Here is a 21,944-nt window from a genome sequence, read left to right on the forward strand (position 1 = left end):
AGCAGCATGCACGTCTTGAATGCCGCTGGTCTAAGTCGCTCAGCAGTTCAGCCTGGTGCATCTGCCACACAGCCATTGTGTGCAGAGCAGCACCAGCTTGACCCGTTGCTGCGTATACCCTGCCTTCTAAGCGCGATAAGAGGCTTAGATGGCAGAGTCTGAGCTTTCAGTGTCAGTGTCCGCTCCCTTAATTATTTTTTGCAAGTGCTGAGTAATAACATTTATTATTATTATTATTATTATTATTATTATAGTAATCAGCCGGAAGCATTGACACACACCCATATTCCTTCCACAAACCCTACACAGGGAACAGTGGTCTAAAAGAAAAATACTTTAGTATTTACTTTAGTATCTCCCATACCGCCTCAACCTCAATATGCAGGTCAGGAAGGAATAGAAAGCTCACTTGAGCTGTAGGATTATGGCCAGAGAGAAACTGATCGTCATTCTTTGTGAATGCGTGCAGTCTCTCTCCTAACGCGCTGCCATGACAACTGTAGTCTGCCGGCAGCGCATTCCATAATCTCTAACAGCTCAGCATACGCGGGACAGGGTGGCTGAGAGGATTCAGTGAACTCACCCTCTCTATCCTCCTCAGCCATCTCCTGCTTGGCTGGAAGTGCACTCGCAGCTGGACCTGAGGATGCAGAAGACAAAGCGTGTTTTACGCAGCGTTGAGTTCCCTTTCGAAAGGGAACAGTATCTTCCAGCACACAGAACTAGTGTAACTGGGTTTCAAAACAGACTATTGGAAACTAAATGCTGCTGAAGCTCTTCAATAAGATGATCATCTTAGATATGAACTATTGTTATTTCTCTGTCTTCAGTCTGAGTGAATGCAGTATTACAGAGAAACAGTGTGTCATCCTGACTTCAGCTCTGAAATCAAACCCGTCACACCTGAGAGAGCTGAACCTCAATGTGAATATAATAGAAAACACCGGAGTGAAGCACTTATGTGACGTACTGAAGGATTCACACTGTGAACTGGAGAGATTGAGGTCAGTAACATTCTTCACATACAAGAATCAAAATGCTTAAAATCACTTTAACAGTTTAAACTAAAACACTTTATACTCAATATCTCACAGTGAGTCTGAGTTGAAGTCTGGACTTGAATTAGGCCATTTTCAAATTTTTTGGCCATTTTCAGTTTGCTTGTTGTGAATCATTCAGATCAAAGACTTTCACAGCTGTACAGTTTTAGATAATTGAAACCTTGAAAGTGATGTTGATGTCTAACATATTAAAGTTCTCTGTGCCTTTTGTTTGCCTCCATATTCAGTTGTCAGTTTCAATACATTTGTATAAAGAACAAAATAAAATTCTCTTTGAGAATTTATATTGTTCAGGTTTAACTGATTAATCAGCTGAATGTTTTCATTCCTGTTCTAGACTCTCTAACTGCAGTGTAACAGAAGAAGGTTATAAAGCTCTGGCTTCAGCTCTGAGATCAAACCCTTCACACCTGATAGAGCTGGATCTCACAGGAAATGATCCTGGACAATCAGGAGTGAAGAAGCTCAGTGATTTACTACAGGATCCAAACTGTCAACTGAAGACACTGAAGTGAGAAAGGATGAAATAATTATCTAAATTAGTTATACGCAGGCTAAATATTCATAATAAATATAATATTTTAGTCATACAATAAGCTGGACAATTTGTTGCATCAAAATGATCAAGATCAGATCAGATGCTGCAGGTTCTGATATGATGATGATAACCGTCAACACAGTTTAGTTGTGGTACAAGCTACAGGTCAAATAGACATTATGGGTCAGTATATGTGCTATTCTGGAGTATGGTATACCTTGACAATTAACATGCACAATTTTGTTTTTGTGCACACTTCTCATTAAAAATTCTAGATAATCTTTCAGTCAAATTGTTTTCTGAACACAATTGTTTTACATCGAGCCCAAATTCACTGTATATCTCTACAGCAGGTCTATGAGTCTCCAGATGTTCACAAACATGCAGGAATACTTACCTGCTTTATCTCAGCGATTCTCCTGGTCTCCATGTAAAGTGTCTGCGTGTGTGTTCTCCTACCGTTCCTGTTTGGTCTGTCTACCTCTGCACCAGCCATCCGCCACAAGTCACTCACCTGCAAAGGAAAAGGACAGTATTACCATTCTTATCTACCATCACAAGTATCTACTTCACAGTCACTTACCTGGTCATCTGTTTATCCCACGCTGTTGTTCAATAAAGTCACTCATCATTACTAACCTGTTGTCTCCCGCTCCTCTGTCCGTAACAGAAGACCAGACCAACGTTATCATACAACGACAGTATGAGCTCACCAGACCCCTTCCAAGATCTCGTGGATGCACTTCGCCGCGCACTCATCACGAATCCACCCACTCCTTCACCAGCGCACACTTCCGCCAACAACACCGTAGCTTCTTCACCGCCGATGTATGCCAGTCCCGTGGCCAAACCAGCGCCCTTCTCTGGCTCGGTGGAGGTCTGCAACGGTTTCATCTTACAGTGCTCGCTGGTCCTGGAGATGCAGCCGCAATTATACCCTGATGATCGCTCCAAAGTGGCATTCATCATCTCCCGGTTAAACGGACGTGCTTTGCAGTGGGCAGAAACAATCTGGTCGCAAAATGGACCCGCAACTCTGTCTCTGGCAAATTTTCTCACCCACTTCAGAGTGGTATTCGGAAGGCCCGTCGGAGATTCCTCGGTGGGTGAGCAACTTTATCAACTGAAACAAGGTTCTATGTCTGTTCATGATTATGCCCTCAAGTTTAGAACTCTGGCTGCGGCCAGCGGATGGAATGAACGAGCCCTGCTTACCACCTATCGTCAGGGTCTGGATCCCAGGGTGCGGCTGCATCTCGCTGCATACGAGGACTCCATCGGGCTCGAACAATTCATTCAGTTATCCATCAGGTTCGCCACTCGTATGCAGTCATGTCCTGAAGAACATCAGGACCAGCTGCTACGCACTCCCTTCCTCCGTCAGCCAGAGTCCATCAGCCCTCCAGAACCAGTACCCAAACCCATGCAACTCAAAAATAATCGGCTGACTTCCACTGAACGGCAGAGGCGGCTGACCCGAGGACTGTGTTTATACTGTGGTGTAGCTGGACATGTTAAATCTACATGTCCCACTCGTCCTCCTCGTCGCATGGTGAGTGCAGTAATACCATCCATCAAAAAGATGAAGCCACTCACCACTGTTGTAACACTTACTGCTGTCAATGTTTCCATTCCAGTCTATGCCCTCCTCGACTCCGGGTCAGCCAGCAACTTTATCTCTGGTGCCCTCTGCCGTCAGCTCAAGCTCAAGACAATCCCCTCGCTGGCAGTCTACCAGATCCATTCAGTAACTGGCAAGCCGCTAGGTCGCAAACCAGTCAACCGGTGTGCCGGTCCCGTCAAGCTCCAAATGGGAATTCTTCATATGGAGGATCTTCATTTACTGGTTCTGGAGGATTCCATCGCTGATGTGATCCTAGGGCGTCCCTGGTTGGAGCAGCACAACCCCATAATTTCATGGACCACCGGAGAGATCCTGAAGTGGGGCGACACCTGTTTCCCTGACTGCTTCCCCCAACGACTCCAACGACCTGTGTCTCCTCCTCAGCACCTTCCAGTGTTCTCCACCTCCATCAAAAGTCCCATAGAGAAGCAGTCAGTGGACATTCCATCCTGTTACGCCCCCTTCAGTGATGTGTTCTGCTCGAAGAGAGCCTCCAAGCTGCCTCCACACCGGCCATGGGACTGCGCCATCGATCTGCTTCCGGGTGAGTCAGTGCCCGTGGGAAGATCTACCCATTATCCATCCCTGAGCAGAAAGCCATGGAGGAGAATATTGAGGAGACTCTAAACCAAGGCTACATCCGTCCATCCACTTCCCCTGCTGCTTCGAGCTTCTTTTTCTTGGCCAAGAAGGACGGAGGCTTGCGACCTTGTATATAGAAGTCTGCATTCCCACGGCTCTCCCATGGGAACCGCAGGACCCTATAAGACCTCTTGCTGCGCGGGATTAAATTTTGAATGAAAGGCGGATTGCGGTCGGTAACTATAGAGTGCATTAGGCGGGAGCGGGTGGTCTGACAATAACCCGGTCGCTCCCGAGATGCTTTGACATCTGCACATCTGTGCTTGAACTTGAAGTGAACAAATCTTTCTGCAGTGGTGGCGTTCACACAGTCACCAGTTCCCTGTCCTGAGAAACCTGGCAATATATGTTCTTTGCATTAGAGGTCTGCGCGAGTGCACCTTCAGAGAACATTCAACCTTTGTGATCGGATTTTGGAGGAGAGACGTCCTGAAACGGTTGTCAGTCAGCGTCATTCTGTTCTTGCGTGGATGTTAAAAAAGATTTCATTTTGCAGTATAGCTAGTAAGCCAACATTTTTTCAATGACATTTTTTAGGGTGTTGACAGCATCATAGACAAATAACAAATCTTGTATATATGCAACATTTTATATTTGTTATCCCCAATCACTCTCTTTCTTTAGGGGAAGTTTAAACGCGAGATTCTGGAAACGATCTTTAGCAGGACCCGTCGGGTCGGGAAGAAAATCACTATATGCGGATAGCGGTTGAACCCAGAGTGAATTTTAGGCGAGAACGGGTTCGTGCGGAATAGAACCATTGCGGGAGCGGGACGAAAAAAACAGTCCCGCACAGACCTCTACTTGTATAGATTACCGGGCACTCAACAAGATAACCGTCAAGTTCAGGTATCCTCTTCCCCTCGTCCCAGCGGCCCTGGAACATCTCCGTGGTGCCACTCTTTTCACTAAGCTGGACCTCCGCAGCGCGTACAACCTCATCCGGATACGTGAGGGGGACGAGTGGAAGACGGCATTTGTGACCCCTACCGGCCACTACGAATATCTTGTCATGCCGTATGGCCTGGTCAACGCCCCCTCCGTATTCCAGGATTTCATCCACAAGGTGCTCCGGGAATTCCTCCACCGATCAGGCCTGGTATATATTGATGACATCTTGATCTATTCCCGGAGCATGGCCGAACATCGCCACCACGTTGCGGAGGTCCTCCAACGCCTCTGTGAGTTCCAGTTGTTTCTCAAGGCTGAAAAATGCTCATTCCACCAACCCTCAGTTCAATTCCTCGGTTACAACATCAATAGCAGTGGCATCTGGATGGACGAGGGGAAGGTGGAGGCTATCAAGCCCTGGCCCATACCATCCACCATCAAAGAACTCCAGAGATTTCTCGGTTTCTCCTACTTCTGTCGAAGATTTATCCAGAACTACAGTTCCATAGCCCATCCACTCACCAACCTCCTCCGCAACAAGCCCAAGTCTCTGTCCTGGACACCAACTGCCAACGACGCATTCAACACCTTGCGAGAAGCCTTGCTCCTCATCCATCCAGACCCCGATAAGCTCTTCGTCGTGGAGGTGGACGCCTCACACACCGGGGTAGGAGCGGTGCTCTCTCAGCAGCAGGGGAAACCAGCCAGACTCCATCCATGTGCCTTCTTCTCCCGTAAGCTCAGCCCGGCGGAGAGGAATTACGATATTGGCAACAGAGAACTACTGGCCATCAAGCTGGCACTCGAGGAATGGAGGCATTGGTTAGAGGGCGCCAAACATCAGTTCACCGTACTCACTGACCACAAAAACCTGGAGTATTTGAGGGAAGCCAAAAGACTCAACCCCCGTCAGGCCCGTTGGGCATTGTTCTTCACTCGTTTCAATTTCAATATCTCCTATCGTCCTGGCCCTAAGAACGTGAAGGCCGATGCTCTATCCCGGCTCTACGCTCCAGAAGAAACCAACGAGACTCCTGAGCCCATCCTCCCAGAGAACATTATTGTAAGCCCCATTCAATGGTCGGAGACCTCAGTACCCTCTACCAATGCCTCAGCCAATACTCCGCCGGGCTGCCCACCTGGATTACAGTATATCAGCAGAACTCAACGCACTCCGTTAATTCACTCTTCCCACACGTCGCTGGGCACTGGCCACCCAGGGGCCAATGAAACCCTCTCTCTGCTGAGAGAGCGCTTCTGGTGGCCAAACATGGCCAGGTATGTAAGGACTGCGCCATTTCCAAGAGCCCACGCCATCTACCATCTGGCAAGCTTCTTCCTCTTCCCGTTCCCAACCGACGTTGGTCACACCTAGGAGTGGATTTTATCACCGATCTGCCTCCCTCCGACAACTGTACCTGCATACTGGAGGTTAATCGACAGGTTCTTCACATCCTGCCTACTGATACCCCTCAAGAGTCTTCCTACGGCCATGGAAACAGCAGAGCTTATGTTTAACCACATCTTCAGGTATTATGGTATCCCCAAAGATATTGTGTCGGATCGTGGACCCCAGTTTATCTCACGTGTGTGGAAAGACTTCTTCGCCCTCCTAAGTGTGACCTTCAGCCTCTCCTCTGGCTACCACCCGCAATCGAACGGGCAAACGGAACGGAAGATCCAGGAAATCGGCCGCTTCCTACGTACCTTCTGCCATGGCCACCAGGACTCCTGGAACCAGTTCCTGGGTTGGGCCGAGTACGCCCAGAACTCCCTGCGTCAACCTACCACTGGACTCACTCCCTTCCAGTGCGTACTCGGTTACCAACCCCCTCTGTTTCCCTGGTCTGGGGAACCATCAGGCGTCCCTGCAGTCAACTACTGGTTCCGGGAGAGTGAGAGGGTCTGGGACGCAGCACACCACCAACTGCAACGAGCTCTCCGCAGGCGCAAGATGACGGCCGACCTTAGACACTCCAAGACCCCCGTATACCAACCAGGTCAGAAGGTTTGGCTGTCCACCCGGGACATCAGGTTGCGCCTGCCCTGCAAGAAGCTCAGTCCCAGATTCATTGGCCCCTTCAACATCGTGAAGCAGATCAACCCCGTCACGTATCAGCTCCAACTTCCTCCTCAGAATTCACCCCACTTTCCATGTCTCTCTCCTGAAACCTCACCACCCTTCTGCTTCTATCCCCACAGAGCCCCCCCCCCGATCCTGGAGGATGGAGCTGCTTACCAAGTTAAGGAGATCTTGGACTCCCGGCGCCGTGGTGGTCAACTGGAGTATCTCGTCGACTGGGAAGGATATGGCCCCGAAGAGCGCTCATGGGTCCACAGAGTCGACATTCTTGATCCCTCTCTGCGCGACATGTACCATGCGGCTCATCCTGATCGACCTGCTCCCCGTGGTCGAGGACGACCACCACGACGTCGGGGTCCTCGGGCCGTGGAGGGGGGGGGGGGGGGGGGGGTACTGTCACAGACCCGCCAGGTTCATCCATCTGCCAATCACAGCGCACTCCTTCACCCGAGTACTAACTACGCGCACCTGATCCCCATCACCACACAATCACCGCCAGACACCTCGGTTCACTGTCCAGTCTCGACTGACACAAGGACTGCTACTCCCATGTTCTTGCATTGTGAGGAATACTTACCTGCTTTATCTCAGCGATTCTCCTGGTCTCCGTGTAAAGTGTCTGCGTGTGTGTTCTCCTACCATTCCTGTTTGGTCTGTCTACCTCTGCACCAGCCATCCGCCACGAGTCACTCACCTGCAAAGGAAAAGGACAGTATTACCATTCTTATCTACCATCACAAGTATCTACTTCACAGTCACTTACCCTGTCATCTGTTTATCCCACGCTGTTGTTCAATAAAGTCACTCATCATTACTAACCTGTTGTCTCCCGCTCCTCTGTCCGTAACAGTTACATCTAAATAACTAACTAGAGCTTGTCTTTAGAACAATAATTACGTTTTTTATCTTATCAATCATGTTTGTAATGCAACAGACATTTAGTTGAGAACTGAATTGACTCTTCTGCAGGTTTTTGAGTGCTGCTGCAGATGAAGCCTGTCAGTATGTGAAGAGAGTTGTGGGTAAAAACCCGTTACTCCTGAGAGAGCTGAATCTTAGTGAACATGAACTAGGAGACACACAAGTGAATCAGATCGCTGCTCTACTGCAGGATAAACACTGTCGACTCAACACACTGACGTGAGTATTGTTCATTTATTTAAAATATTACATTACTTTTAATTGTAATGTTACTGAAGCTGGTAATAATATTTCCTCACGTATTTCTTTAAGAGCAGTTTCTCAGCGTCACACAGAGCCACAACAATGTAAAGTAATACATTTAAACAGGAAATTAAAAACACAATTTAAATGTGACATCAAGCTTTAAATATTTGACTAATTGAGACAGACTGATCATGGGTCAATAATTATTTCAGTTATTGTAGAGGGAGAACTAGAGTTAGTATCATTATACTGTACAGCAGTTACAGTGTGACTGAAGTTTATTTATTTTAAGACAGCATGGCTTATGTTTCATTCTTTATAGCAGTGCACTTTTTGGGTTTTCCCTATTGGTTACAATATTTTTTTTATCTAGTTAGATAAATAGATATGCAGAAATCTGCCTTTTCAACAGAGAATAAAGAACAGAGGGATTAAATAAATAGTTAAAAATGAAAGTGAGGAAACAGTATCTTCCAGCACACAGAACTAGTGTAACTGGGTTTCAAAACAGACTATTGGAAACTAAATGTTGCTGAAGCTCTTCAGTAAGATGATCATCATAGATGTGAACTATTGTTATTTCTCTGTCTTCAGTCTGAGTGGATGCAGTATTACAGAGAAACAGTGTGTCATCCTGACTTCAGCTCTGAAATCAAACCTGTCACACCTGAGAGAGCTGGACCTGAGCAGGAATAAAATAGGAAACACAGGAGTGAAGCACTTATGTGATGTACTGAAGGATTCACACTGTAAACTGGAGAGATCCAGGTCAGTAACATTCTTCACATACAAGAATCAAAATGCTTAAAATCACTTTAACAGTTTAAACTAAAACACTTTATACTCAGTATCTCACAATGAGTCTGAGTTGAAGTCTGGACTTGAATTAGGCCATTTTTCTCATTTTTCGACCATTTTCAGGTTGCTTGTTGTGAATCATTCAGATCAAAGACTTTCTTATCTCTACAGCTTTAGATAATTGAAATCTTGAACGTGATGTTGATGTTTAACATTTTAAAGTTCTCTGTGCCTTTTGTTTGCCTCCATTTTCAGTTGTCAGATTTTGCAACTAAATTTCAATACATTTGTACAAAGAACAAAATAAAATTCACTTTAAGGATTTATATTGTTCAGGTTTAACTGATTAATCAGCTGAATGTTTTCATTTCTGTTCTAGACTCTCTAACTGCAGTGTAACAGAAGAAGGTTATAAAGCTCTGGCTTCAGCTCTGAGATCAAACCCTTCACACCTGATAGAGCTGGATCTCACAGGAAATGATCCTGGACAATCAGGAGTGAAGGAGCTCAATGATTTACTACAGGATCCAAACTGTCAGCTGAAGACACTGAGGTGAGATGGGACGAAATAATTAACAAAATTAGTTAAATGCAGGCTAAATATTCATAAAAAATATAATATTTTAGTCATACAATAAGCTGGAGAGTTTGTTGAATCAGAATGATCAAGATCAGATCAGATGCTGCGGGTTCTGGTATGGTATACCTTGACAATTAACATACACAATTTTGTTTTTGTGCATACTTCTCATTAAAAATTCTAGAAAATCTTTCAGTCAAATTGTTTTCTGAACACAGTTGTTTTCCATTAAGCCCAGATTCACTGTATTTCTACAGCAGGTCTATGAGTCTCCAGATGTTCACAAACATGCAATTTCACAAGCCAGTTTTCTCTGCTGATGTTCTCACACCTTCAGCTTAAATGCCAGAAAGATCTTGAGGCCTTAATTTCACACTCTGTATTCATTCTGAAAATCATGATCTAGTGAGCTTTTGCCCTGTTGCAATTTATTATTTGCAGTTTATCGATATTGAACAATGTTAAATATAAATTTAAAATGATCATCATTGCTTTAATGTTTATGATCGTTTTGTTGTTTACCTTCACAATATGTTCAAACGAACTACATTTCCCATGAGCAGCAGCGCGAGAGATGATCGGCAGTGAATGCTGGGAACGGTCTGCTGCACGCCCTCTATGTTTTGCTTGCTAAGCGTATACAGTTGTTTTGTTTCTCATCAAACTTTGTTCAGTAAAGTTCCCGCAAAAACAAGATGCTTCCCGTCTCATTATTTCACTCCAAACTAATTCATGGTGTCGAAACCCGGGTGTTAACCGTTCCTGCTCTATCCCTGATCGTGGTCGGAGATAACAGGGGAGACTTTCACTGCTCCAGGGCCGAAGTAGCTTTCTATTTAAACTTCGGGGTTAACTCCCTTTCCCTTCGTTCAGCGGCTATAGTGAGTAAACAAATTACAACTTGATTTGGTCAGAAGACTTATTGTTTACTATAGTTGAACGGCGATTAACAGTACAGCCATATAACAGTGCTCCGGTCGCAACAACACGTTCGCTCTGCCCTCCCTCTCACTCTTCTCTAAAAACAAAACAGAAACTGCTATTAAAGGACCCGCACCGTTTTACAACACTACCCCCACTCTGGGTGGCAATTGCTTAACTCAATGCCACTCCAGCATTTTTCTTAACGTGCACAGTCCTCATTTGCATTAAGAGTCCATGCATTAGTTAGTTATTTACAACACCTAGGCGACCGAAGCATATAAGAACAATTCAAAATGAAATATCCAAGTTTACAGTAAGCAGTTTCCTATTATAAAACACTTTTTCTATGAAATAACTCTTTAACTTCAATCACTAAAATAAACAGTGTACTTTAAGCATTGCCTGACAACCTTTATCTCTGGAACGGTCCATAAACCTGATCAACTCTGAGCTACCCATTCACCAAACCTGTCAGGAGGTCTCAGTCTGCGTTTCGGCCTATGATGCCATTGGGGAAGTGGTTCTGTTGTACCACCCCCACTGTCCTGAGCATCCTCGGTGGAAGAAGATTCCATGTCGAGAGGGTTGAGGGGAAGCAAGGTTTCATTGGCAGTAGCGCTCCCTGCTGGATCTAGAGTGTTGCTGGATGGTCTTTCCTCTCCTGCATTGGAAAATAGGCCTGACAGCTCTGCAGTATCCATGTCAATGACAGGGGGTGGCACCTCCACCGGTGCCCAGGTCCCGGCCAGCTCCATAGCCCAAATGTTGTCCAGTGGTTCACGACTACGATAGGGTTTCAGTTGATCATGATGAACTACCTTTGCTTTAGTCCTTGGCCCCTTTTGTATACGATACACAAGATCATCCAGCTGTCCCAGGATAAAGAATGGCCCCTCGTATGAGGGAAGGAATTTCCTGATTTTGTTCTTGGCCCTCCGTGTGCCCTTAATGAGGTACCACACAGCATCTCCGACTTCAAACTGTGTGCGGCAGCAATTCTTGTCATACTGTTTCTTTGCCCATTCCACTGACTCACCGAGCACATCTCTGGCGACCTGATGTGCCAGCTCAAGGCGTTGTCGGAGGTGTAGGACATACTCAGGGGCAGTAGAAACTACGTCAGAGTGAGGGGGTAAACCGGCTACCAGGTCCACTGGTTCACTCACCTCCCGTCCGAACATCATATAATTAGGGGTGAGGTGAGTAGCACTATGCTTGGTTGCTCTGTAGGCCATACCTGCATAAGGAATCATAAGATCCCAATCCCAGTGGCAGCGTTCAGCTGTTGTTGCCAAGATCTGTTTTAGAGTGGAATTGAATCGTTCCACCTGGCCATCCGATTGTGGCCGAAACGGTGCGGTGCGTGTCTTTTCAATGCCAAACAGCGAGCACATTTTCTGAAACACTTCAGACTCAAAATTTCGCCCTTGGTCGCTGTGCAACACCTGTGGCGCCCCATAACGACACACCCACTCTGAAGCAAGAACTTCAGCCACGGTTTCAGCTTTATCATTAGCCAGGGGAAAGGCTTACACCCATTTCGTGAAGTAGTCCTGTATCACCAGTACATAAGACTTCTGTCGCTCCGTCTCATTCAGTGGCCCCATAATGTCCAGTGCAACACGTTCCATAGGGGCTCCTACTCTGACGGGGCTAGTTGCCTCTCTACCCCCAGTGGACTCTGCAGCTGCTTGCTGACAACAGAGTCCAAACTATCCTTCACAGCTTGGTGACAAAGGTGCTTGGGTGAGAAGCAAGGCCTGGAAGCTTACAAGGGCAGGACTGACGGCACAACTGTCTAGAGAGGCTATCTGCATTACTGTGGAACCGACCAGGGCGGTGAATGATCTCAAAATCATACTCCCCAAGCCTCTCCAACCACCTGGCGAGCTGACCTTCTGGTTCCCTCATCTTGGTGAGCCAATGAAGACTGCTGTGATCAGTACGTACAGTAAAATGACGTCCCAGGAGGTACTGTCGGAAATGTGAGACGAATTCCACTACGGCCAATAACTCCTGTCGTGTAGTACAATAATTCTGTTCGGTTTTGAACAACTTACGGCTTCAGTATGCCAATACACACTCCCTCCCTTGCTGTACTTGGGACAGGACGGCGCCAATGCCAACATCGCTGGCATCAGTGTCCAGCATCATTTCTCCCTCATCCAATGGGTAACTCAGGACTGGTGTGGTAGTTAGTAGTTGTTTAAGCTTATCAAAAGCCTTTTGACATTCTTCAGTCCACTGGAAACGGGCATATTTCCTGGTCAGGGCATGGAGTGGCTCAGCTATCTTTCACAAATCTTCGATAATAGGACGCCAGACCAAGGAATTGACGAACCTCCTGGACGGATGTGGGTGTAGGCGACTCCTGTACCTTTTGTATCTTAGCAGGGTCTGTGGTTACTCCCTGTTCAGAGACAATGTGACCCAGGTAAGCTACCTGGCGGCGAAAGAGACAGCATTTTGCTGGCTTCAGTTTTAAATTGGCATACTGCAACCTATCAAAAACTTGACCCAGACGATGCAGCATCTCTGGCACATCACGGCCCAGCACAATTATGTCATCCAAGTACACAAGGCATGTCTCCCACTGAAGGCCAGCTAACACCCGGTCCATTAGCCTTTGGAAGGTTGCAGGAGCGTTACACAATCCAAAAGGCATAACGTTCCATTCAAACAGTCCATTCCTGGTACAGAAGGCTGCAGCTCGACGGGCTCGTGGTGTCAGTTCAACCTGCCAATAACCTGAGGCGAGATCTAATGTGCTAAACCATTTAGCAGTGGAGAGGGTGTCAAGTGTGTCCTGGATCCGGGGCAATGGGTACGCATCCTTGATAGTACAGTCATTTAAAGCACGATAATCCACACAGAGACGGTAAGTGCCATCCTTTTTACGTACCATCATTATAGGTGAGGCCCAGCTGCTATGGCTGCGACGGGCCAAACCAACCTCAAGGCTCTGCTTTATTTGTTTGTCAGCATCCTGCTGCTTTTCTCGTGCCATCCGACGTGGAGGTTGCTTGACAGCAGCTCCTGACTGAGTCATGATATCATGTTGCATCAGGCTGGTTCGGCCCCAAATCACCGGGTCCAGTCGAAAATACACTGCCATAGGTGCGCAACAATTGGGACAGCTGGAGCTGTTCGTTTGGATTAAGTTCAGTTGCACTCTGTTCATACAGCTCTTGCAAATGCTGGGGAACGGTAGGTTGGCCCGACATTTGGGCACTGGCTGTAGTACTGGCAGGCTCCAAGGCCTCAGCAGGTTGGAGGAAACCCGCAATAGCCCCCCTCCTAATAGTTACAGCTGTATTTCCAGGATTAAAGATGCGAAGAGGAATACCTTTGAAGGGCTGGGCTTCCACCAGCACACAAGCAACCAATACCTTATATTTTTCCACGAAGCCCTTAGTAGGGCTCAACATCACTTCTCCTTTGATGTGGTCCTTAAGATGGGTGTTGCCTCTGACTACATATTCCAATCCAGCTTCAACCACTACTGTCCTGGCCACTCTCACTGCCCGTGTCTTTGACGTGCCCATAACTTGGAAGTAGGTTACTTCCTCTCCAAAGAGTGTGATACAGTTATTTCCGAAATCAAGACGAGCTTGAGCTTGAGCGAGAAACGGATGACCCAGGAGTGCCTCCTGACTCGCAACGTCAGCCACCAAAAAGTGTACATTCACTTGCTGGTTGTTTATCTGGACCGGAACATACACTTCACCGATTACTGGAATATCACCAGGCCCAACACCTAGTAGTGTCTTCACTACTGATGGCTGAAGCGGGGTCCTTGCGTCGGGGTGGATGGCATCATAAAGTCGTAAGGGCAACACACTCTTTCGTGCTCCGCTGTCTAAAACGGCACAGATATCTAGTCCATGGATGGTCAGATAAATACTAATTTCTTGACTGTGAGTTTTAAAATGAATCGCAGTGGGCTCTGAGCTGTTGTGGGCAACAGCCGAAGATTGACCCCTGGTTGCTTTCCTAGGTGAAGGGCAATTTCTCTTCATATGGCCGATCCCTGTACAGTTATGACAACGTATTTCTTCCCACTTAATGTCCTTATAGACTCTCCGTGAGGCTAACATGCGCTGGCGTTCAGGTACAGTTGGTTTAAAACCCACTGCTGGGGTGGTCCCTACAACCTCTGCTTCCCCTCTTTCAACTCCTTCCCTCACCACAGCAGTACGGGGCTTCCGTTCGGACAGGCCATGTACACCTGCATGTGTGAGGCTGGTGACGTGTGACGCTGCTCGCTTGGTGGTTTCATAACGGTGAGCAATGTCGTAGGCTTGGGCTAGTGTGAGTGGTCGCTTCTCTAATAACTTCTGTACGATCTCCGTATCCCCAATAGCATGAGTGAAAACTTCTACACCTATGCCATCTTGCTCTCTTTCAGTCCTATCACTATAGGCCACTGACACCTTCTCATATATGTCATCCCTTAATAAATGGAGAGATTCCCCTGGTTTGCGAACACGTTGTCTCAACTCAATGGCTACTGCAGCAGCATGTTCTGAAGAGGGACCATAGGCAATTTCGACTTCCTCTACCAGATGGCTGTAGTTCCACTGAGCCAACCGTGGATTCCTATGGACTATTGCCCCAGCTGCACCCATCAAGCAGAACTTTAACTGAATGGCCTTGGTCTCTTCAGTCCAACGGTTCGCCTTGGCACAGCTCTCAAACCGGTGAAGGAACTCCCTCCACGGGGTGGTACCATCGTATTGGCCAGGGCGCAGAGTGGGGACTCTCTCTCTAGAGTCATAGTCATCCTCACTCTCAGAGGAAGCCTAATAGTATGTGGAACGTGGCCGCCACGCGTGTGATTTATGTGGCTCATATATGGGGAGAGAGTGTTCTAATGTCTTGGTGGCATTATCACATCGATGCAATGGATGAGCATATTTAATATGCTTAAGTGAATTACAGCATGGGGTGTGCAACTGTGAGCTGGGCATAGGAGTGCTATGAATGAAATCCCCTACATAAGCAGAAGTAAAGGGGTTTGTACTTGGAGTTGCCACAGTGGCAGTTAATGGCCAATGTGCAGCTGCCAGGATGATATATGTGGGAGCATGGTTCTTTACATCGCACATCTGCCCAACAGCCTCTTTCAACATCAACTTTAAATGGATTAGTGTCCGATAATTTCAATGGCTGAGTGGGTATGTAACAGGTTTCACTTGCATTTGCATCCATCTGTCCATCACAAGAAAAAAAATTATAATGCCCCTCATTTTCGTTTCTTATTTGCAAACAGTCAGTTTTTATTTCAGTTTCCTTCACTGCAGTGAATGACATTGGACGGACAGAATGGCTGGTCACTTTTTCGAGTGAATTTTGTTTACATTCAGTGACGAGATGTGGACGGGAAGCCACCATTTTGGCTAACTCTTTAGCGCTGTACAGTACAGCACTGCTATGTTTACTGCTCACGCTCCGGCTTATTCCACCGGTTATTTCGCTGTGCGCTCACCACTGCCGGTGCTACCGTTATATCCGCGTCGGTCCTGCCGGGGTCGCCAGTGTTAACCGTTCCTGCTCTATCCCTGATCGTGGTCGGAGATAACAGGGGAGACTTTCACTGCTCCAGGGCCGAAGTAGCTTTCTATTTAAACTTCGGGGTTAACTCCCTTTCCCTTCGTTCAGCGGCTATAGTGAGTAAACAAATTACAACTTGATTTGGTCAGAAGATTTATTGTTTACTATAGTTGAACGGCGATTAACAGTACAGCCATATAACAGTGCTCCGGTCGCAACAACACGTTCGCTCTGCCCTCCCTCTCACTCTTCTCTAAAAACAAAACAGAAACTGCTATTAAAGGGCCCGCACCGTTTTACAACACGGGAGTTTGGACTTTTAACGGACTTTCACAAGAAGTTTGGAGTTAGCTCGCGGCTGCGAGTGAGTGAGTGGCAATGGCTGAACGCTACGAGCGAATGAGACGGAAGCGCGGAACGATTAGAGCTTCCACTGTAAAGCTTTTGACTCGTATAGAAGAGGAGATCAACAAGTACGAGAGAGGAAAGTTATTGTGTTATGGAAAAGACATGATTCAATGCAGCAGAGATTCAACTGCTCGTCAAAGTGACGTAAGTGCTGACAGATCACATAACAGGCAGTCAGTTAAATTGCCAAAGTTGATAATTGACAAATTTGATGGAGAAATAAGTGCTTGGCAAGAATTTCGGAACCAATATGAGACTGCCATTCACTTACATGATGCACTGTGCAAGAGAGAAAAGTTCACCTACTTGAAATCCTACTTACCTGGAGCTGCAGCTAAGGCGGTGGCAGACCTTACATTGAGTGATAATAATTATGATGCTGCAGTTACATTGCTTAGTGACAGATTTGGAAGGAAGGACCTTGTAGTGAATGCACATATGTCCAAACTGCTAAACCTTACTCCTGTGAAGACATCATTTGACATCACAGCATTAAGACAGCTGTATGATGAATGTGAGATACAGATTCGCAGTTTAGAGTCTTCCGGCATTCACTGTGATACTTATGGCAGCCTTTTCTGCCCAATACTAATGCAGCTGATTCCAAATGACACTGCACTCAGTTATACATGAAAGGCTGGCACAAATGATGTATGGAGTGTATGAGTTTATGGCATTTTTGCAGCTTGAAGTTCAGAGCAGAGAAAGAGCACAGCAGCTCACAAGACCCAATTGCGTACAAAGGGAAGCTGTTCAGAAACCATTTAACAAAGCAGTGCCAGGTAGTGAATCACGACCCAAAAGACTGAACGCTCCATCAGCTGCTGCATTGCACACAGCTTGCCCTACAGTTCCAACAAACTGTCAGAGCACTGTCCCGATTATTCAGTAGCTGCATGCAAAATAGAAATTTAAAAAATTTGGCAGATGTTTTGTGTGTCTTGGCACAAGACACATAGCAAAATACTCTAAAGCTAAGGGCTAAACCATTACATGTCCACTCTGCAGCTACCAGTACTGAGACAAGAGACATTGAACCTCCACACCTTCAGTTCTCCCAATTTTGTCATGACCAAGCGTAACACTGTAAAAATGATATTGGAAAATGTGTGGAACACACAGCAGAAAATTGAGATTGATGCTACTGAGACCCCACAAGTGTCTTCAGCCATCATGAAGGTACCTGATGATCAAATTCAAAGACTGATGAAGGAGAACGGACTGCAGCTCGCAGATTTTCTGCTTGAGGGTGCTGATCCAGAACTTCTAGTGCTCATTTGAGCAGATTTCTACTGGAAGGTTGTATCTGGGAAGATTGAGAGGTTAACAGATTCCCTTGTGGCTCTGGACAGCGTCTTTGGCTGGACCATTCAAGGTATTGTTTCAAACTCAAGCGAGATGGAAACCACATGTATGCACATTAGCGTGGCAGAAGACGATCAGATCTCAAGGCAGTTACACGCGTTTCGGGAAATTGAATCTCTCTGCATCGTCTATGACAAATCACCAAGTGTAGAAGAAGCTGAAGTGCTAGAGACATTTGAACAGACGGTATGCTTTAAAAACGGACGCTACCAAGTTGAGTTGCCATGGAAATGTGGCAGAGACACATCAGAGCTTAAAGACGATGGCAACGTTGCAAGAAAGAGGTTTAAAGCTCTCAAGAAAAGATTTAGAACTGACAATGTGCTCTATGAGAGATACAGTGATGTGATTCAAGAATATCTGCAGCAAGAGATATGTGAGGAAGTAGAGGACACACAAATAGCAGAGCAGACCAGCACAGCGAAGTATTATATGCCACACCATCCAGTAATCCAAGACGATAAGGCAACAACCAAATTGAGAATAGTGTTTGATGCGTCTTCACACGAAGAGGGTTCGCCCTCCCTCAATGACTGTTTGCTTATCGGGCCTAGCTTAAACCCAGACTTACTCCATGTACTTATTAAGTTCCGCCTTTACAAGGTTGCCTTCACAGCTGATATTGCAAAGGCTTTTCTGCAGATCGGACTGAAAGAGAGGGATAGAGATGTTGTGAGGTTCTTATGGACCTATGATCCCTTGTCGCAGAATTCTGAAAGGGAGCTTCGCATCATGAGAATGAACAGAGTTGTATTCGGAGTTGCGTCTAGCCCTTTTCTGTTGGCAGCGACAATTAGAACCCATCTCAAACAGGAATGGAGCTGCGGAAATGGACAACCAACTCCTCTGACCTGAGAGCGAGGTGGATGAAAGACCAGATTGAAAGCCCAGCAGATTCAAAGACGCACAACGTTGCATTGAAAGTGTTGGGATTAATATGGAGGCAAGACCATGATGACTTTATGTTCAACTTGCGGCAAGTGCTGGATGTTTTGAAAAGGAAAGGGACTACTAAGCGGAGTGTCCCGTATCTTTGATCCAATAGATTTCCTAACATCCTATGCCATCCGTGTAAAATGTCTCTTCCAGGAAATGTGGGAGCGAGGTCTCAAGTGGGATGAGAAACTACCCCCAGATTTAGCCCACAAATGGAAGCAGTGGTGTGACAAGTTGCCACAGCTACACCTTGTGGCCATTCCTAGATGGTATCACATCTTAACAAATCAGCAAAGTGAGACAGTCAGGCTCCATGTTTTTTGCGATGCAAGTGAAAAGGCTTACTGTGCAGTTGGATATCTGCAAGGCAAGAGTGAGACTGCAGAAATGATTTCGACTCTGGTAGCCTCAAAGTCCAGAGTTGCGCCTCTAAAGAAAATGACGCTTCCTCGACTGGAGCTAATGGGAGCCTTGATAGGTGCCAGGCTAGCCCATAACCTGTCAAAAGCTCTTAAAATCGGAGAAAGCCAGCTCCATATGTGGACAGACTCAATGATAGTCTTGAGCTGGATCCGCAGTTCGGCGCAAAAATGGAAGCCCTTTGTGGCAAATCGAGTGACTGAGATTCAGAGCCTCACTAAACCAGAGTCATGGTCACACTGCGATGGAAAACATAATCCAGCAGATCTGCCAACAAGAGGACAATCTGTTGACAATTTGATTGATAAACACTTGTGGTGGAATGGACCTGATTTTCTCCAGTCGTAGAGCTTCCAGAAGAAGAGGTAAATGCAGAACTCAGATCTAAATTCCAAGTTGCAGTGCAGTTTAGCAGCACAGACAAAAGAGAGACACTGCTTGACCTATGCAAATACAGCAAACTTAGTACTGTTCTCAGAATAACTGCTTAATTAAAGAGATTCCTCACCAATACACACTCAAGCGTAAAGGAGCATGGAGAGCTTTCTGCTGAAAAGTTAATGACAGCTGAATTGTATTGGGTCAGAATGACTCAAGAGGAGACATTTGAAAGAGAGATGAATTTGCTCAGGGAAGGACAGAGTGTACATAAAGACTCAAAAATCAAAGAACTTAAACTATTCTTTGATGAGCAAGGCCTGATTAGGGTGGGAGGAAGGCTGCAGCAATCTGATCTCACCTTTAGAGAGCAGCACCCATGGATACTACCTGCTAAACACAGGTATTGTGAACTGTTAATTCAAAACTGTCATGGGAAGGTTTTGCACTCAGGTACAATTGATACACTCATGCAAGTCAGAGACAGATTTTGGATTCTGAAGGGTAGACAGCTCGTTAAGCAGATAGGAAGGTGTCCCGTCTGCAAGAGGTTTAAGGCTAAGCCAGCCCAGCAGGCCACTGCACCCTTACCGAGGGACAGAGTCATTGAATCTCCTCCATTTGAAACAGCTGGTGTGGGTTTTCCTGGGCCGCTCATGGTGAAGACCAGTAATGGTACGAGTAAGGCGTACATAGCACTTTTCACCTGTGCTGTCACTAGGGCCATACATTTGGAAGTAGTCTCAAGTCAAAGTACGGAGAACTTCCTTTTGGCACTAAAGAGGTTTATAGCAAGGAGGGGACTTTGCAAGGTCATATACTCAGATAATGTGAAGACCTTCAAACGAGCAGATCAGGATCTAAAGGAGCTTTGGAAGTCAATCAAAGAGCCTGATCTCAGAATCTTCTTCGCTGAAAGGGAAATAACCTGGAAGTACAAAGTCAAGCAAGCAGCCTGGTGGGGAGGTTTCTGGGAACGTCTTGTGAGGTCGACAAAGTCATGCCTTAAGACAATCTTGGGTAAAGCCTCATTAAATTTTGAAGAGCTAACCACGATTTTAACTGAAGTAGAGGCTGTGCTAAATTCAAGACCCCTCATTTACGTTCACAATGAATTGGATGAACCTCAGCCATTGACTCCTGCTCATTTTCTGGTCGGTAACCGACTTACATCTCTACCACCCAAGACCATTGCATCTAACACTCAGCCAGCTGCTCTGAATCGATAAAACTTGACAAAGAGATGGAAATACAGTCAGAGGCTGTTGAATGAATTTTGGACTCGTTGGCACAGGGACTACTTGATGAATCTAAGGTCTGCTCACCATTGTGTAAACACCACGGCAGAGGTACTGAAGGTGGGAGATGTCGTTCTCGTGGCAGAGGACAAGATGCCACGACAGACATGGAAGACAGGAAAGATTGAAGATGTTTTCCTGGGGAGAGATGGATTAATACGCGCATGTTCTGTGTTGCAATTTATTATTTGCAGTTTATCGATATTGAACAATGCTAAATATAAATTTAAAATGATCATCATTGCTTTAATGTTTATGATCGTTTTGTTGTTTACCTTCACAATATGTTCAAACGAACTACATTTCCCATGAGCAGCAGCGCTAGAGATGATCGGCAGCGAATGCTGGGAACGATCTGCTGCGCGCCCTCTATGTTTTGCTTGCTAAGCGTATACAGTTGTTTTGTTTCTCATCAAACAGTAAAGTTCCTGCAAAAACAAGATGCTTCCCATCTCATTATTTCACTCCAAAATAATTCATGTCCTTCTGCTCTGTGGGACGTTTCTGTTCTTATGAGTTTGCTTTAGGACTGAGTGCTGCTCTAGTTTCTTCTAAATAACTCTATTAGACATTGTTTTCAAGTATTTATATATTTGTTTGTGTATTTAAATGTTCAAAGAAAAGTGTTAAATCTAAATAACTAACTAGAGCTTGTCTTTAGAACAATAATTACGTTTTTTATCTTATCAATCATTTTTGTAATGCAACAGACATTTAGTTGAGAACTGAATTGACTCTTCTGCAGGTTTTTGAGTGCTGCTGCAGATGAAGCCTGTCAGTATGTGAAGAGAGTTGTGGGTAAAAACCCGTTACTCCTGAGAGAGCTGAATCTGAGTAGACATGAACTAGTAGACACAGGAGTGAATCAGATCGCTGCTTTACTGCAGGATAAACACTGTCGACTCAACACACTGAAGTGAGTATTGTTCATTTATTAAAAATATTACATTACTTTTAATTGTAATGTTACTGTTGCTGATAATATTTCCTTGTGTATTTGAGTCAGCAGTTTTTTTTCTCAGCCACAACAATGTAAAGAAATACAATTAAACAGGAAATTAAAAACACACAATTAAAACGTGACATCAAGCTTTAAATATTTTACTAAGACAGTTTAATGATGGGTCAATAATTATTTCAGTTACTGTAGAGGGAGAACAATGGTTTTCTTCCAGAGCTTAGAAAACTCTTCAAATAAGTGATAGATTGAAAATACAGCTGCACTATAAACAGATATGTCTTTCCTAACTTTCACAGGTTAATTCTGTGTAAATTAAA

General features: G+C 45.6%; 1 protein-coding gene across 47 annotated transcripts in view; it reads left to right on the plus strand.

Annotated features, from left to right (window-relative positions):
* Positions 1-21,944, plus strand: part of LOC127508712 (NACHT, LRR and PYD domains-containing protein 12-like) — an 85,338-nt gene that overhangs the window by 53,458 nt on the left and 9,936 nt on the right. For 23 of the 47 annotated variants that reach the window (XM_051886926.1, XM_051886932.1, XM_051886934.1 and 20 more), the window contains 7 exons: positions 831-1,004; positions 1,399-1,572; positions 1,950-2,159; positions 7,809-7,979; positions 8,601-8,774; positions 9,184-9,357; positions 21,412-21,582. The exons of 1 other annotated variant lie outside the window; for it this stretch is intronic. In XM_051886926.1, the coding sequence (XP_051742886.1) occupies positions 831-1,004; positions 1,399-1,572; positions 1,950-2,159; positions 7,809-7,979; positions 8,601-8,774; positions 9,184-9,357; positions 21,412-21,582 (1,248 nt within the window). The remainder of the gene's footprint in view (positions 1-830; positions 1,005-1,398; positions 1,573-1,949; positions 2,160-7,808; positions 7,980-8,600; positions 8,775-9,183; positions 9,358-21,411; positions 21,583-21,944) is intronic. 23 more of the 47 variants (XM_051886939.1, XM_051886956.1, XM_051886959.1 and 20 more) reach the window with 16 other exon arrangements.

The sequence above is a fragment of the Ctenopharyngodon idella genome, chromosome 3 (genome assembly GCF_019924925.1).
Source record: "Ctenopharyngodon idella isolate HZGC_01 chromosome 3, HZGC01, whole genome shotgun sequence".
Taxonomy (NCBI): Eukaryota; Metazoa; Chordata; class Actinopteri; order Cypriniformes; family Xenocyprididae; genus Ctenopharyngodon; species Ctenopharyngodon idella.